The following is an 18,362-nucleotide window of genomic DNA, read 5'->3' as shown; positions in this document are numbered from 1 at the left end:
GATACTACAGCAAAGGTCGCGTTGATGTCTGTAGCTGACATTAAGATGGTAAACAGTCTGAAATAAAGGCCCTTTTCAACAGCAGCCTCTCTGCTGCTATTAATTGACTAATGGTCACTTGCGTTGAAAGCCCAAGTTAGTCTGTCTACCTGCCCAGCACTCAGCCAGAGACAGAGACAGAGAGAGAGAGAGAAAGAGAGAGAGAGAGAAGCAAATAGTTGTGCCGGTACAGAGAGACACCATGCCCTAGGATATTCAATATATAAAGAGGGAAGGAGATGCAACCCATAGGGACTGAATAACTAAAAGGTCGGGGCAGGGGGGGGGGGGGGGGGGGTGGAATTGGATGTTAGCCGAGTCGGTTCATGCTCATGAAACGTTTAATTGAATCAAACTGAAGCATGAAGTAGGGAGAAATGTGAGAACCGGTTTTCCAAGTTCGCAAGCCTGGAAAGAAAGTAAGCGGCTGCAAACTTTGAAAATGTTTCTGATTTATTTGGAGTGCGGCCTTAAAGCGGGCGGCTATAGCCCATAGTGAGAGTCAGATCCAATATTTTCTTCCACAGTGTTGTCAGAACCACACTGCCTATCGCTGGGTCCGTTGACATGTATACATTTGCAGGATGCAGGCTTTGCTGGTGAGGCCGGCATTTCGGGCCAATTTCTAGTTATCCTCGAGAAGTTGGGTGAGAGACCCTCAACTTTTCTCTAAGTGCTACGATACATTTACACCCACAATGGATCATCTCCTGCGGCTGTTTGGTGCAACTGAACACCATGATCGGCCATTTCCAAGGAGTGGATTCAGATTCACCCACATTGCTGTGGATCTGGGGCCATAAGTAGAGTGGATTGGGGAGCAAAGTTTGTAGGCTTGTTTCTTGAGAGAATCAGTCAACCAAAGGGGTTTTTACGACAATGTTCACAGCCAGCATTACTCAGACTGGCGTTTTGTTGCTGATTGGCTCACTTGCTAGAGTGGGTCAATGGTTAGCACTGCTGCCTCACAGCGCCAGGGACCCAGGTTTGATTCTAGCCTCAGGTGACTGTCTGTGTGGAGTTTGCACATTCTCCCCATTTCTGTGTGGGTTTCATCCCCAACGATGTGCCAGTTCAGTGAATTGGCTATTGGAAATGCAGAGAGATTGGGTGTAATGCGCTTCAGACAGTCAAGTGTGGGCTCCAATGGGCCTAAGTTCCACGTTCCAGGGACTCACCTTTCCACAGCATTCCCTTAACTCCCTCAGTCGCCACAATCTTTGTCCTGGATGTGGTCAACAAGACAGCTCCCTAGGACCAAAAACTCGCAACCCATGAAGTGAAGAAATTTAGCTTCATCTCAGTCCCAAATCGTCAAACCATGACTGTGGTCCTGAGCTTCCTGCTTCTAGATTCTCCAACGGAGTGAAACGGTTTCTCATCTTTCCCCCCGGAGAAAACCCTTTAAGAATCATTGATGCTTCAATTTCATCATCTCTCATTCTTCTGAGACCGCAGGACTGTAGATCTAGGTCTGAGATCGGCAGAGCCACAACAGGGGGCCTTGGTGTCATGGCGGTGATTTCGTTGTCCTGTAATCCAAAGGCATGGGCTACTAAAGTGGGGCGGTGATGGAGTTTAAATTCAATGAATAAATCAGAACGTAAAGCTGGTGTCAACCATGGTCACCATCCCATTGATAGCTGTCATTAAATAAAATGCATCTGATTCACTGGTGTCTCTCAGGGAAGGAAAAGAGGTCAGCAGGACAGAAAAATGCCCTTTGGCCTATCAAGCCTGCACCAGTCTAACTATTCGAATCCCATTTTTCCCTTGGCATTGCCTGTACACATCTATATTCTTAAATGTTCTGAGGGATTGTGAGTCTACCACCTTCATGGGCAGCGAGTTTCAGTTTCCCAACACCGTTTGGATGGAAAAGAACCTCATATCCTCTCTAAACCTACCGCCCTTACCACGACTCTGTGTCCCCTGGTCATTGATCCTTCCAGCAAGTCCAGAAAAGATTTCTTGCCTTCAACATATTGTGGCCCCTCATAATTGTGTACATTTCAACCAGATCCCCACGACCCCAACTCCCTCAGTCTTCTCTGATCTAAAGAAATCAACCCCAGTCTGTCCAAACTGTCTTCCGAACTGAAACTCGTTAGTCAAGGCAACATCCTGGTCAATGTCCCCTGCTGCCTTTATTGGTCAGTGCATTGAGTATAGGAGTTGGGAGGGTCATGTTGCAGCTGTACATGACAATGGTTAGGTTACTTTCAGAATACTGGGTTCAGTTCAGGTCTCACTGATGTAGTAAAGATGGTGTTAAGCTTCAATGGGTTCAGAAAAGATTTACCAGGATGATATCAGGGTTGAAGGGTTTGATCTATAGGAAGAGGCTGAATAGGCTGGGGCTATTTTCCATGGAGCATCAGAGGCTGAGGGGTGGCCTTACAGAGGTTTATAAAATCATGAGGGGCATGAACAGGGTAAATAGACAAGGTTTTTTTCTCCTAGTGTCGGGGAATTTAAACCTGAACCTAGACAGCAGAGGTTTAAGGCGTGACGGCAAAAATTCAAAAGGGACCTGAGGCGTAACTTTTTCACACAGAGGGCGGAGTGTGTATGGAACGAGCTGCCAGAGGAAGTGGTGGAGGCTGGTACAGTTACAACATTTAAAAGGCATCTGCATGGGTACATGGATAGGGAGGGTTTAGAGGGATATGGGCCAAATGTTGGCAAATGGGACTTAATTCATTTAGGATATCTGGTCAGCACGGACAAATTGGACCGAAGGGCCTGTTTTCCGCGCTGTACATTTCTATGACTGTATGCAATGCCATCCCTCCTGTAGCATGGGTCCCAGAACAGCACACAATACTTTAGCTGCAATCCGCACCTGGTGTTTTTCTTTATTCTTTATCTATTCATGGGATGAGCGCATCACTGTCCAGGCAGCATTTATTGTCCATCCCTAATTGCCTACAGGGCAGTTAAGAGTCAATCACATTGTTTTGGGTCTGGAGTCACATGTCGGCCAGATCAGGTAAGGGGGACAGTTTCCTTCTCTAAAGGGCATTAGTGAACCAGATGGGTTTTTCTCCAACAATAAACGATGGATTCATGGTCGTTGTTAGATTCTTAAATCCAGATATTTTTACTGAATTCAAATTCCACCATCTGCCGTGGTGAGATTTGAACCCCGGGTCTCCAGGACATTATCTGGGCCTCTGGACTAACAGTCCCGCTGTAATACCACTGGGCCATCACCTCTGCGTGACTCCAGACTCAAAGCAATGTGGTCAGCCCTCAGAGATAGTAGGAACTGCTGATGCTGGAGTCTGAGATAACGAGGTGTGGAGCTGGAGGAACAGGCAACATTGTTCCTGATGTTCCTGCTCCTCTGATGCTGCCTGACCTGCTGTGTTCCTCCAGCTCCACACCTTGTGGTCAGCCCTTAGCCGTCCCACTCAGGGTGAGAGCAATCAGCAGGCAGCAAAGCAAGTTCCAGCCAAGAACTTCTGCATCCCATGGAATAACTTCTCTCTTAAAAGGAAAGAAACTGCAATCATTCCCCTTTCCGCGCCCTCCAACCACTTCAAAACCCCCAGCTCTCAGATAACCTGGTGGCAGATTTTGAGAGGGTCAGTGTTGGTGTCTGCACTGGGGTAAAAGAACGGGAAGAGCTTCTCGCTAAAGGTGTCCACAAAGGTATGGAGGTGGGCCATGTCCTCAGCATCATAGAACGACACCTGGCCCTCCTCATGGTCCAGGTAGACGCCGATCCTGGAGCGCTCCACATGGCCGAAGGTCCAGAAGCCGTTCTCCGGGGTGAGAATTACCCAGCCCTCCCGGTCGATGGACTCCGCCGCTACCCCTACGTCCCAGTCCGGCTGTCTGCCCACATCCACCTCCCAGTAGTGCTTGCCAGACTCAAAGCCCTCCGAGGCCAGCACACAGGCGCAGAAGTCGAAACGCTCCAAGTTGTCAGGAAGCTGCTGCGAGGCGTACGAATACTTGGCGGCAGTCAAATCCTCTGAGAGCACCAGGTACGGGTTGGCGGAGCGAGGGTCAAGGGTCAGCGGGGCTGGCACTGCAAGGCACGAGAGCGAGAGAAAACAACAGAGTCGATTATTGGCCAACTTGTGATTGATCGTCCCCAATTTAAGCCGAATGTAGAATATAAGGAGATCGGAGGGGGTGCAGCGGTAGTGTCCATATGCCTGGACCGAGGGACCAGGGTTCCAGGGGTATATAATAACATCATCAAACAGACTGATTAGGAAAATAGGTTAAATAAATAAAAAATATTTAAGGAGATCAGAGGGACCTATTGTGGTCTCTCTATCCTTGAGCCATGGAGCTTGGGTTCAGGCCCCAATTGCTCCAGAGATGCGTCACAACATCTCTGAACAAGTTAAATCAAAACATAGGCTGATAAAGTAGTTAAAAAACATGTCAGGAGATCAGAAAGTGGGCGGCCAAACCATTGTACCTGACTCTACAATCATTATGATGTAACAAATTATGCCAAAGTACATATCTTGAAGGGCCTTCCTGATGATGAAGGGATTCCAGATGCAGAAGTCGCATTAGGCTGAGCATACAGCATCAGCCAATTAGGGCAGAGATCAGGAGAAATCTCTTCAGCTCGAAAATGCTGAGCCTATAGAATTCATTATCACCAAAAACAAACAAAGTCAAAATGTTGCATGATTTCAAGGAAGACTTGGATATTGCAATAGAGAGCGAAAGGGGTCAAAGTGTATTGATGGGGTTGGGGGGGCGGTGAATGTACAGGCTATTGATTTGGATGGTCAGCCATGATCATAATGAATGGGTGAGCAGACGTGAAGGGTTGAATGGCCTATTCCTGTTCCTATTTTCTATCCTTCTGTGAAGCAAAATACAGAAGCTTCGTGATCATAAAAGCAAAAAAAACTGCAGGTGCTGGAAATCTAAAGCAAAATACTGAGAACGCTGGAGAAACTCAGCAGTCTGCCAGCACCAGTGGAGTGACAAACGGAGTTAACGTTTCCAGTCCAATATGACTCTTCTTCAGAGACGCTCAAAACATCAACTTTGTTTCTCTCTCCACAGATGCTGCTGGACCTGCTGAGTTTCTCCAACGTTCTCCACGTTTCGTTTCAGATTTATGGCATCCGCAGTATTTTGCTTTTACGATCTTGTCAAATTGGTGAAAGGATTTATTGACATTTGGCTCAAAAGCTTCTTGTCATCATTTTTAACAATGAGCCCTTTCGCGGGTGTGGGTATTTCTGGCAAGGCCATCATTTGTGGCCAATCATTATTACCCTTAAACTGAGAGGTTTGCCAGGCTGATTTCAGAGAGCAGTTAACAGTCGAGCACTATTGCTGTGGGTCTGGAGTCACACGTAGGCCAGACCGGTGAGGGATGGCAGATTTCCTTTCCTAAAAGCTATGGGTGAACCAGATGTGAGTTTGCAAACACTGACGATAGTTATTCATGATACTAGATTTATATTTCCAGATTTATTCCATCAGATTTTAAATTCCACCAGTTGCCATGGTGAGATTTGAGCAGGGCACTGATCACTCCAGGCTTCTGGTCCGGTGGCACAACATCTCCTTCGACAGGTAATACAATGGTCCTTCAGTCCCGCATTGGAATATCAATGCGAATAGTTATGCTACAAAGGGACTTGAAGAAGGAACCCCTACCCTAACCCCCAACCCTGTCCCTGAATAAGGGGCAAGCGGGCTGCTGATTGAACCGAAACTGAGGCTCCAAGTGCTCAAGTTGTCTTGCATGGCCCCGTTTTTCACCATCTTAAACCAGACTCACCTTAGTTGCCCTGGAGATAATCACAGACACATCTGGGAGCTATTTATGGCCACTGACTTGACGCAATCTCATTCGCATTCACTTCCACCTCAATAGCGGCAGCTCTGCTGCTACTGCGCTGCACTCGAGACCGTGGCAGTGAGAGATGAGGAGGGTGAGTCAACTAAACATGAGCAGGGCCAGCCGCTGAGGTATAGGAGCTGTGGTTAACCACAGGCTGTAACAGTAAAGCTGTACTGCGCTGTTTCTTCTGTCTGCTGTTTTTTTTGACCAACTGCTCCTTCCCTCAGTCCCCGAAGAGAAACGTTGCTGATGGCCCCGAGACCTGGGGAAGGGGATAATTGATGGAGTGGCAGGGGAAGGGCGAGGAGGAGTGGGACCAATCCGAGAGCTTGCTCATAGGGCTAGCAGGGGCATGATGGATCAAATGGCCTCCTTCTACGCTGTCAGGTTCTGCGCCTGGCCTCAGCAAAATGCTCATCGAATCCGAAGGCCATTTGGCCCACAATGTCCATTCGCTTTCCAGTTCTTCCCATCCCCTCCTCACCACCTACTTATTTTCCATATAAATTCGATCCATTTCAAGTGTTGATCTGAAACTCTTTCGAAGGGTTGCGAAAACAAATTTGTGCTGACAATGCTTTCAGTCAGTTGAATATTCTTTCATTTTCTTGGGCATTAAGCTTCAGAAAGGCTACCCTAAACCATTCCCTATTTAAGGCATTCCTTAGAATCCATTTCAGAGAATCTCATCACAGTGGCCTGGTTTGTTTCAGTTTGCTCTTGTTAAGGGTATTTAGTTAGAGCCATACAGACATACAACTCAGAAACAGACCCTTTGGTCCAACTTGTTCATGCTGACCAGATATCCTAAATGAATCCAGTCCCATTTGCCAGCATTTGGACCCTATCCCTCTAAACCCTTCCTATTCATGTACCCATCCTGATGCCTTTTAAATGTTGTAATTGTACCAGCCTCCACCAATTCCTCTGGCAGCTCATCCCACACACGCACCACCCTCTGTGTGAAAAAGTTGCACCTTAGGTCCTTTTTAAATCTTTCCCCTCTCACCTTCAACCTTTGCCCTCTAGCTTTGGACTTCACTATCCTGGGAAAAAGACCATGGCTATTTACCCTACCCATTCTCCTCAGGATTTTATAAACCTCTGTAAGGTCACCCCTCAGCCTCTGAGGCTCCAGGGAGAATTGCCTATTCAGCCTCTCATTATAGCTCAAACTCTCCTACTCTGGCAACATCCTGGTAAATCTTTTCTGAGCTCTTTCAAATTGAATGTTTTATTGCCCCGTGTAGATCATACAACAGAGTGTACAATCCCTACAGTGTGGAAATAGGCCCTTTGGCCCAACATGATAGCTTTCATTTCTTGTATGGGCTTTCCCCAGTTTCTCTTGAGGGAGAAGCGAGAACTAAGGGTTAGAGTTTAAAAATTAGCAGGCATCCACTTAAGACAGAAATAGGGAAGCATTTCTTTTTTCTTAGAGAGTTGAGATTCTTTGGAATCCCTTTCCTCAAAAGGCAATGGGTACTGAATATTTCAATATTTTTAAGGTAGAGGTAGGTAGTTTCCTGATGGCTGTGGGGTGAAAGATTACCAGAGGGTGTGCAGGAATGTAACGGATAAAATCAAATCAACCACAATCTTATTGGAAAGCAAACTGCAGATGCTGAAAAACAGAAATTGCTGGAGAAACTCAGCAGGCCTGCCAGCATCTGTGGAAGGAAAAAGCAGAGTTAATGTGACACTTGGTCTTAGAATTTTTTTTTCATGTTTGAATCCCTACAGTGTGGAAACAGGGCATTTGGCCCAACAAGTCCTCACCAGCCCGCTGAAGAGCATCTCACCCAGATCCATCCTGCTATTTCCCCTATCTAATCCACCTAATTTACACTCCCCTGCACACTATGGGTAATTTAGCATGGCCAAGCCACCTAACCTGCACATCTTTGGGCTGTGGGAGGAAACTCGAGCACCCGGAGGAAACCCACACAGACACAGGGAGAATGTGCAAACTCCACACAGACAGTCATGCAAGGGTGGGATCGAATCTGGGTCTCTGGGGCTGTGAGGCAGCATTGCTAGCCACTGAGCCACCAATGTCATCCCTTCAGATCTATCCTATTGAATGGCAGAGAAGACTTGAAATGTATATTTGTGGCCCTTGTTTTATTTTAATCTCACCTATTTTTCTAATTTTGAGTGATAGGGAGAGGCTGAATAAGCTGGGGGTATTTTCTCTGGAATGGCGGAAGCTGAGGGGTGACCTTATAGAGGTTTATAAAATCTTGAGGGGCATGGATAGGGTCAATAGCCAAGGTCTTTTCCCCAGGATAGGGGAGTCCAAAACGAGAAGATATAGGTGAGAGGGGATAGGTTTAAAAAGAACTTAAGGGGCAACTTTTTCACACAGAAGGTGGTGTGTGTATGGAATGAGCTGTCAGAGGGAGTGATGGAGGCTGGTCCAATTACAGCATTTAAAAGGCATTTGGATGGGTACATGGATAGGAAGGTTTTAAATGGACATGGGCCACGTGCAACTGGATTAATTTAGGATCGCTGGTCAGCATGGACAAGTTCGACTGAAGGTTTTATTTTCCCCTGTGCTGTACAACTCTGTGACTCTAATCAAACTGTTCAGAGGTGTTATTACACATCTCTGAAGCAGTTGGGACTTGAACCCAGGACTCTCAGTCAAGGGCTATGGATACTGTCACTGCACCACTTACATTATCAACAACCCTCATGATTTTGTAAATCTCCAGAAGATTCACCCTCCTGCTCTCCAGTGAAAAACGCTCCGGGCTATCCAACCTCTCCTAAAAACCCAAAACTTCCATTCCCTGCAACATCCTGGTAAATCTCTTCTGAACCCTCTCTAGTTTCATAATATCCTTCTGATAACAATGCCCTCCTCAGTCAATTTTATCCAACTCCTGCTGTAGCGGCCCTGGGGTTCATGAACCAGTGTAGAAGATGTTTTACTTTGTTTAATCCTGAGCTATACCTGTCCTCAGAGTGTTTGATAAGGACTCTGTGTCTAATCACATGCCATCCTTTACATGGGAGTGTTTAATGGGGACAGAACAAGGTAGCATAACTCACTATTGAATCCTAAACTGCCCCTGTCCTGGGGCTGTCTGATTGGGAGGCAACAGAGGAGGCTTTACTTCCAGATTAAAGGAGAACAGGGAGCTTTACTCCGGAAGTAATCCCGTGCTGTCCCTGTCCTGGGGATGTTTGAAGGAGACAATGTAGAGAGAGCTTTACTGTCAGTTCAATGGAGTAAAGGGAGCATTTGCCTATATACAAATTTCCACGAGATACTCCATGTTCCATGTTGAGCCTGTACTTCGGGTGTTTGATATGGTAATAAACAGGGGATTTATTGTGTATATGAGTAGCAACTAACACCGAATGAGCAGTTTCCTTATCGTGTCTACTTTGGGCAAAAAATATCACGGATGCATGATTTCCACACTCTTATAGTTAGTCCTTTGAAGGAAATGACAAATTTCTATGAGACCTTTTTTGTTAAAAGGTACTGCAATAAATCGAAGTGAATTTCTCCACCAGAGTGAATTCTCTGTCAAATCTGACACTCAGTGAGACACATTCACAAGACAACACAGGAACATGGTGATCTTTAGTACAACTCCAGCAATTCATGCAAATAACCCACATCACATCAGGCGGGATACACCTGAGGGAGTGCTGCACTGTCAGAGGGTCAGTATGAAGGGAGCGCCGCACTGTCAGAGGGTCAGTACTGAGGGAGTGCCGCACTGTCAGAGGGTCAGTATGAAGGGAGCGCCGCACTGTCAGAGGGTCAGTACTGAGGGAGTGCCGCACTGTCACAGGGTCAGTACTGAGGGAGTGCCGCACTGTCAGAGGGTCAGTACTGAGGGAGTGCTGCACTGTCAGAGGGTCAGTACTGAGGGAGTGCCGCACTGTCAGAGGGTCAGTACTGAGGGAGTGCCGCACTGTCAGAGGGTCAGTACTGAGGGAGTGCCGCACTGTCAGTGGGTCAGTACTGAGGGAGTGCCGCACTGTCAGAGGGTCAGTACTGAGGGAGTGCCGCACTGTCAGAGGGTCAGTACTGAGGGAGTGCTGCACTGTCGGAGGGTCAGTACTGAGGGAGTGCCGCACTGTCGGAGGGTCAGTACTGAGGGAGTGCTGCACTGTCAGAGGGTCAGTACCGAGGGAGTGTCACACTGTCAGAGGGACAGTCCTGAGGGAGTGCCGCACTGTCAGAGGGTCAGTACTGAGGGAGTGCTGCACTGTCAGAGGGTCAGTACCGAGGGAGTGTCACACTGTCAGAGGGACAGTCCTGAGGGAGTGCCGCGCTGTCACAGGGTCAGTACTGAGGGAGTGCCGCGCTGTCATAGGGTCAGTACAAAGGGAATGCTGCACTGTCAGAGGGTCAGTGCTGAGGGAGTGCGGCACTGTTAGAGGGTCAGTACTGAGGGAGTGCTGCACTGTCAGAGGGTCAGTACTGAGATAGCGCTGCACTGTCAGAGGGTCAGTACTGAGGGAGTGCCGCACTGTCAGAGGGTCAGTACTGAGGGAGTGCCGCACTGTCAGAGGGTCAGTACTGAGGGAGTGCCGCACTGTCAGAGGGTCAGTACTGAGGGAGTGCCGCACTGTCAGAGGGTCAGTACTGAGGGAGTGCCGCACTGTCAGAGGGTCAGTACTGAGGGAGTGCCGCACTGTCAGAGGGTCAGTACTGAGGGAGTGCCGCACTGTCAGAGGGTCAGTATGAAGGGAGCGCCGCACTGTCAGAGGGTCAGTACTGAGGGAGTGCCGCACTGTCAGAGGGTCAGTACTGAGGGAGTGCCGCACTGTCACAGGGTCAGTACTGAGGGAGTGCCGCACTGTCAGAGGGTCAGTACTGAGGGAGTGCCGCACTGTCAGAGGGTCAGTACTGAGGGAGTGCCTCACTGTCGGAGGGTCAGTACTGAGGGAGTGCCGCACTGTCGGAGGGTCAGTACTGAGGGAGTGCCGCACTGTCAGAGGGTCAGTACTGAGGGAGTGCCGCACTGTCAGAGGGTCAGTACTGAGGGAGTGCTGCACTGTCAGATGGTCAGTACCGAGGGAGTGCTGCACTGTAACAGGGTCAGTACTAAGGGAGTGCCGCGCTGTCATAGGGTCAGTACAAAGGGAATGCTGCACTGTCAGAGGGTCAGTGCTGAGGGAGTGCTGCACTGTCAGAGGGTCAGTACTGAGGGAGTGCCGCACTGTCAGAGGGTCAGTACTGAGGGAGTGCCGCACTGTCAGAGGGTCAGTACTGAGGGAGTGCCGCACTGCCACAGGGTCAGTACTGAGGGAGTGCTGCGCTGTCAGAGGGTCGGTACTGAGGGAGTTCCGCACTGTCGGAGGGTCAGTACTGAGGGAGTGCCGCACTGTCAGAGGGTCAGTACTAAGGGAGTGCCTCACTGTCAGAGGGTCAGTACTGAGGGAGTGCCGCACTGTCAGAGGGTCAGTACTGAGGGAGTGCCGCACTGTCGGACGGTCAGTACTGAGGGAGTGCCACACTGTCAGAGGCTCAGTACTGAGGGAGTGCTGCACTGTCAGAGGGTCAGTACTGAGGGAGTGCTGCACTGTCGGAGGGTCAGTACTGAGGGAGTGCCGCACTGTCAGAGGGTCAGTACTGAGGGAGTGCCGCGCTGTCACAGGGTCAGTACTGAAGAAGCGCTGCACTGTCAGAGGGTCAGTACCTACGGAGTGCCGCGCTGTCAGAGGGTCAGTACTGAGCGAGTGCCGCACTGTCAGAGGGTCAGTACTGAGGGAGTGCTGCACTGTCAGAGGGTCAGTACTGAGGGAGTGCCGCACTGTCAGAGGGTCAGTACTGAGGGAACGCCGCACTGTCAGAGGGTCAGTACTGAGGGTGTGCTGCACTGTCGGAGGGTCAGTCCTGAGGGAGTGCCGCACTGTCAGAGGGTCAGTACTAAGGGAGTGCTGCGCTGTCACAGGGTCAGTACTGAGGGAGTGCCGCGCTGTCACAGGGTCAGTACTGAGGGAGTGCGGCACTGTCAGAGGGTCAGTACGGAGGGAGCGCGCACTGTCAGAGGGTCAGTACTGAAGAAGCGCTGCACTGTCAGAGGGTCAGTACTGAGGGAGTGCCGCACTGTCAGAGGGACAGTACTGAGTGAGCGCGCACTGTCAGAGGGTCAGTACTGAGGGAGTGCCGCACTGTCAGACGGTCAGTACTGCAGGAGCGCGCACTATCGGAGGGTCAGTGCTGAAGGAGTGCAGCACTGTCAGAGTGTCAGTGCTGAGGGAGTGCCGCACTGTCAGAGGTTCAGTACCTAGGGACCAGGCACTGTCAGAGGGTCAGTACTGAGGGAGTGCCGCACTGTCAGAGGGTCAGTACTGAGGGAGTGCCGCACTGTCAGAGGGTCAGTACTGAGGGAGTGCCGCACTGTCAGATGGTCAGTACTGAGGGAGTGCCGCACTGTCGGAGGGTCAGTGCTGAGGGAGTGCTGCACTCTCAGAGGGTCAGTGCTGAGGGAGTGCCGCACTGTCGGAGGGTCAGTGCTGAGGGAGTGCTGCACTCTCAGAGGGTCAGTACTGAGGGAGTGCCGCACTGTCAGAGGGTCAGTACTGAGGGAGTGCCGCACTGTCAGATGGTCAGTACTGAGGGAGTGCCGCACTGTCGGAGGGTCAGTGCTGAGGGAGTGCTGCACTCTCAGAGGGTCAGTGCTGAGGGAGTGCCGCACCGTCAGAGGGTCAGTAGTCAGGGAGAGCCGCGCTGACTAGAGTTGGTGTCAGTGAGTTAATGACTGGGTAACATTTGTGGGATTTGAGACTGAGACCCTGTACTCTCTGTTTCAGAGATGGCAATGAAGTGTTGATGTCTATTCAGATGATAGTCTTGGCCATTATCTCTTCCCTAACAACTAAAACAGAATACTGGGCAGGTTTTGGAAGTTTGCCGGACTCTAACTTGTTCCTGATTTTCTGCATCATCAACATGTCTACCGTTTGGAAAGCAAAAAGCTCAGTCATCTTAGGGTCTCTTGTGGGACACTTGTCGTGTCCAACGTTTAAAGTCCCCAGCTAGGCTGATTAAAAGTCTCCATAAATTTTGTTTTCCACCGAGGAAAACATACTGCTCCAACTTAGCAACACAGGGGATCAAGCAGTGTGTCTTTGAATGTTGTATCAGTAGTAATGGGAACAGCAGATGCTGGAGAATCTGAGATAACAAAGTGTGGAGCTGGATGAACACAGCAGGCCAAGCAGCATCAAACCCCAGCTTTTGTGCTCCTGAGATGCTGCTTGGCCTGCTGCATTCTTCCAGCCCCACACTTCATTATCTTCAAATGTTGTTATCTTGCTGGGGAGATAACGTGTAGCTAAGGAAATCACGCGCTCTGTCAGAACTTGCTCTGTGACCGTCTTTGAAAATCCACATCTCCTGCCACCTGTCCAGGTCTGTGCTGACTGTGCAAAGAGTGAAGGGCTTTCGAATTGTGCTAACCCATGCATTACGTTGCTGCCTGCAGTGAATCAACACCTCGGGGAGTTGCTGGCATCTGAAACCACCATATGAAGGCAAAACAGCACAGTCATCTTGCAACTCTCTGTCTGTAGCTGCTTTCAGCCTTATCATATAGCCACATGCACCTGCATTTTCCACCTGACTGCCAGCGTACAGCTGGTTAACAAACAATGAACCAAAGTGCAGGCTGACATTTATGAGCATGTTCAGGATTGTCCTAAACATGAACTCCAATTCCACAGCGGAAGATCAGGGGATATTGAAAAATGTTAGCGCTGATTTTCCGAAAAAAAACCTAAACATTTCTCCGCAGCTATATTCGCATCAACTGAAGTTACGACACACTTCAGGGACAAGTGAGACTCGAATTTAGGCCTCCTCGCTCAGAGTTATGGGCATTACATCTTTTGTGTGAGGGAGACTGTGACTCACAAACGTGAATTGAGTTTTTTGAGGGAATTACCAAAACAGTTTGATGGGGCAGAGCAGTGGACGTTATTTCCCTGGAGTTTAGCAAAGCCTTTGACAAGGTTCCACATGGTTGACTAACAAGTAAGATAGTGTGGGATTTCAGGGACAGCTTGTCAATTGGATACAAAATTGGTTTAAAAATTGTAAGCAAGTGTTGGTGGAGAGTGGTTTAATGGACTGGAAGCCTGTTCCCAGAGGCATGCCACAGGGATCGGTGCTGGGTCCATGCGTGTTTGTCATTTATATAAATGATTTAGACAAGAATATAGAAAGCAAGGTTTGTAAGTTTGCAGATTGTTAGTATAGTGAACAGTGACGAAGGTTATTTCAGATTGCAAAGAGGTCTTGATCAATTGGGTTAATGGGCTGAGGAGCAGCAGATGGAGTTTGATTTGGATAAATGCGAGATATTACATTTTAGTTAAACAACAATGGCAAAACTTATATCATTAAAAGTGGGACCTTTGGTAGTGCTGCTAGAACAGAGAGACTTGGGGGTTCAGGTACATAATTCTTTGAAATTTGTATCACATGTAGGTGATGAAGAAGGCATAAAGCACACCTGCCTTCATTGCTCAGATCTTTGAATATATTTGGGACGTCATGTTGAGGTTGTACAGGACGTTGGTGAGGCCTCGTCTCGAGCGCTATGTCCAGTTCTGGTCACCCTGTTATTGGAAGGATATCATTAAGCTGCAGAGGGCTCAGAAGAGAGGTTTTGAGTTGGAGTCACACGGATGACAGAGACTAGACATGGCAGTGCTTCTGCCTCTGAGCTAGAAAACCCGATTTCTCCAGCTGCTGTATCATAACATCCCGGAACAGGTTGACTGGGGAAATATCTCGGCAACGTATGGGATGGGACCTTTGCATTATTATTCGTACCTCTGAGCGAGTAGGCCCAGGTTCAAGTCTGACCTGATCCAAAGATGTGTATAACAGGTTGATGTTTTTCAACATGACAAGCCGAGACATGGTGTGGTGTAGTAGTCAGGTCTGAATCCATAGTAGTCACTGATGATTTGAGCTTGTCGGGACGACACAGGAGTATAGTGAGTGTAACACTTGCAGGAAAGCATGACTTTTTTTTTACATTCACATAGCACCTCTCCTGCCCTCGGAGCTCCCAAAGTGCTTTCCAGTCAATGAAGTACTGTTTTGAGCATCCGTGTATTCTTTCAGTGTAGACACTGTTGCAATACAGGAGCTGAAGCAGGCTGTCCACAAACTGTAATGTAATTCCGCACAAATAATCCTTGTTAAGTGTTCTTGGGGATGAATATTGACCGGGAAGAAGGCACAATCCCTTTCCCCTGCTGCAGCTACAACAGCAGATGGGACTTTGATGTAATGTTACAATCATAGAATCCAAACAGGGCAGAAAGAGGCCATTTGGCCCTCCACGTTTGCAATGACCTTCCAGCTAGACCTATCCCCCAACTCGATCCCTACTGCTCCCATTGCTAACCCACCCAGCCTGCACATCCCTGAGCACTATGGGGCAATTTAGCACGGCCAGTCCACCCTAACCTACACGTGTTTGGACTGTGGTCAGAAACCGTAGCACCCTGAGGAAACCCACGCAGACACGGGCAGAAGCTCCACACAGACAGTTGCCCAAAGCTGGAGTCAAACCCAGATTCCTGGCGTTATAAGGCAGCAGCACTAACCACCGTGCCACTCCAACATTCCAGCAGCTGGCTAAGCCGGCAGTGCTGTAGCTCCTATAATACTGCTCTGGAATGTTAATGTAGATTCTGGTTTTTCTGAAGAAGGGTCCAGACGTGAAACGTCAGCTTTCCTGCTCCTCTGATGCTGCTTGGCCTGCTGTGTTCATCCAGCTCTACACCTTGTTATCTCAGACTCCAGCATCGGCAGTTCCTACTATATCTTTTGGCTCATATGCACATGCAATGTTATGGGTTCGAGTCCCATTTCAGGGAACTGGGTCTGCAATGCATTCATTCCAGTGCAGTACTCTGTGAAGGTGCTCTGCAATGCCAACTATGGCAACTTTCAGCTAATGCCTCAAACCGAGGACCTATCTGGACTTTCAAGTGGACATTGGAAATCCTGTGACGTTATTACAAGGAAGAGCAGGGGAGACACCCCCAGTATTGCTGCTAATACTTACCCACAACCAGCATCACTAAATGACAGCTCATCATTCATCTCATGACGGCTTTTTAGTGGGATCAGCACAATAGCTGCCACAGATCCTTCATCGCACCAGTGGCACCACTTTATAGGCAAAAGCGATGTTGTGAAGTGTTTCGGGATGTCTCAAGGCTGTGGGAGGATACCTGTACCTTCTGGCATGAGGATAGATCAGAGATGCCAGGGCTGATTTCCCTCGGGAGTTTCCCTCACTGACAGAGGATTTGACGGATGCATTCCAAACGGTGAGAGGTCTGGGCGGAGTAGACATGGAAAAAAACCCTCCTGGCTAGCAAAGGGATTGAGAACGCAAGGGTCAAATCAAGCACAGGCAAACTTTTCTCACCCACTTGTCAGATCTGAAGTGCAATACCTGAGACTATGGTGGGGACAGGCTTAAATAATGCATTCAAAAGGCAGTTACCTTTGTATTTTTTAGAAGAAAACCCAGGTAGGGATATCGGGAGGAGGTGGGATTGGGGGGTGCTGTTGGTTGAACTTTGTGAAATGCTCATTCAGAGGGCTAGCATCGACTTGATGGTCCAAATGGACCTCATTGCATGTCTGAAATGATTGTGTGACCCTGTGGCCGTGATGCACTTTCTGTTTTAGTTTTTAGCCTGTATCCCGATGGGAGGGCAAGAGAGCATGAGCCTTGTTATTGCTCCCGCGTAGCCGATCAAACCTCACCTGGACTGATCCGGTTTCTCATCTTCTTCCACACCGCGTACTGCAAGGGACCTTGAAATGACCCGATGTTCAGCCTTCGGGCAGGCACGACCTCACAACTTGCAACGCCTTGCTTCAGCCTGTCGAGTGGAAAAGATGGCGGAGGCTCGAGTTATTTTGCTACAGTTTCCCACTTCTTACCTGCACCATTCCTCTTGTGTTAACTTCATTGGAAGAGGGCATTGCTGTCGAGGGCAGCTTTTATCGCCTGTCCTTAGTTGCCCCAAGGGGTAGCTGAGAGTCAACCACTTTGCTGTGGGTCTGGAGTCACATGTAGGCCAGACCAGGTATGGACAGCAGTTTCGTTCCCATTAGTGAACCAGATGGCCTTTTCCACAAATCCACAGAGGATTCATGGTCACAGTTAGACTCTTAACTCCAGATTTTTTATTGAATCCAAATTCCACCATCTGCCGTGGCGGGATTCGAACCCAGGTCCCCAGAACATTACCTGGGTCTCTAGATTAACAGCCCACCAATAATACTGCTAGGCCATTGCCTCCTTTTCACGTACCAATGAGGAAGCATCAGGATTCAATGCTGCAGGGCCTCAGTGTTGCTAAGGCTGGGCCAGGCCAAAGCCTAATCCCCACTGAGGGAAGGGGAGGAGCAACAAAATATTAGCATGGAGGGTGGTAGCACATGGGAGGGGCTGGGATGTCCTAGTTCTAGTGCAATTCTGCCCAATTCAACACTGGCCTTCACCCCAGGGTCTTCACTGAGCACGGCTGAGAGTGCGGGATGCGTAAGACCATAAGACCATAGGAGCAGGCCATTCAGCCCCTTGAGCCTCCTCCACCATTCAACAGGCCCATGGCTGATCCAACATTCAAATCCACTCCCCTGCCCTTATCCCTGTAACCCTTCATTCCCCTAGTGATCAAGGTTCTGTCTATCTCAGCCTTAAGTATACAAAACAGCTCTGCCTCCCCTGCTCTCTGTGGCAAGGAGTTCTAAAGACTCACGAGAGAAGAAAATTCCTCCTCATCTCAGTCCATTTGTGCCCCTTTATTCTCAGACTATGTCCCCTGGTTGAAGGCTCTCCCATGAGGGTAACCATTCTCTCAGCATTTACCCTGTTAAGACCCTCCAGAACCCTGTGTGTTTTAATGAGTTCACCTCTCATTCTTCTAAACTCCAAGGAGTCATCGAGTCAGAGAGATGTACAGCACGGGAACAGATTCTTCGGCCAACTAGTCCACGCCGTCCGGATAGCCTAAATTAATCCAGCCCTATTTACCAGCATTTGGTCCATCTGCCTTTAAACCCTCTCTATTTATATACCCATCCAGATGCCTTTTAAATGTTGTAATTATACCAGCCCCCACCACTTCCTCTGGCAGGCCATTCCACACATGCACCACCCTCTGTGTGAAAAAGTTACCCCTTAGGCCCCTTTTAAATCTTTTCCCTCTCACTTTAAACATATGCCCACTGGTTTTGGACTCCCCCTACCCTGGGAGAAAGTCCTTGACTATCCCTATCCATGTTGAATACCTATTTCCTTCCCTGAAAGGCATCAGTGAACCTGTTGTGTATTTTGTGATGAGCAACTGCAGTGTATTTGTGGGAATATACCTGCAATCATTCATGTATGTACACTTACAGATGCTTCTGTGTGCTTACACTGTGCTGCATCATATCTGTGCACCTATATACGCAGGCATGGGT

General features: G+C 48.9%; 1 protein-coding gene across 1 annotated transcript in view; it reads right to left on the bottom strand.

Annotated features, from left to right (window-relative positions):
- Window positions 1-3,574: 3,574 nt before the first annotated feature.
- LOC125446299 (zinc-binding protein A33-like) overlaps window positions 3,575-18,362 on the bottom strand; it is a 33,444-nt gene continuing 18,656 nt past the window's right edge. The window contains exons 5-6 of the mRNA XM_048519776.2: window positions 16,653-16,771; window positions 3,575-4,078 (exon numbers count right to left, since the gene is read on the bottom strand). Of these exons, the coding sequence (XP_048375733.2) occupies window positions 3,600-4,078; window positions 16,653-16,771 (598 nt within the window). The 3' untranslated portion in view covers window positions 3,575-3,599. The remainder of the gene's footprint in view (window positions 4,079-16,652; window positions 16,772-18,362) is intronic.

Source organism: Stegostoma tigrinum, chromosome 34 (assembly GCF_030684315.1).
Source record: "Stegostoma tigrinum isolate sSteTig4 chromosome 34, sSteTig4.hap1, whole genome shotgun sequence".
Taxonomy (NCBI): domain Eukaryota; kingdom Metazoa; phylum Chordata; class Chondrichthyes; order Orectolobiformes; family Stegostomatidae; genus Stegostoma; species Stegostoma tigrinum.
Note: the sequence above shows the minus strand (reverse complement) of the source record. Positions and strands in the feature narration are given on the sequence as shown.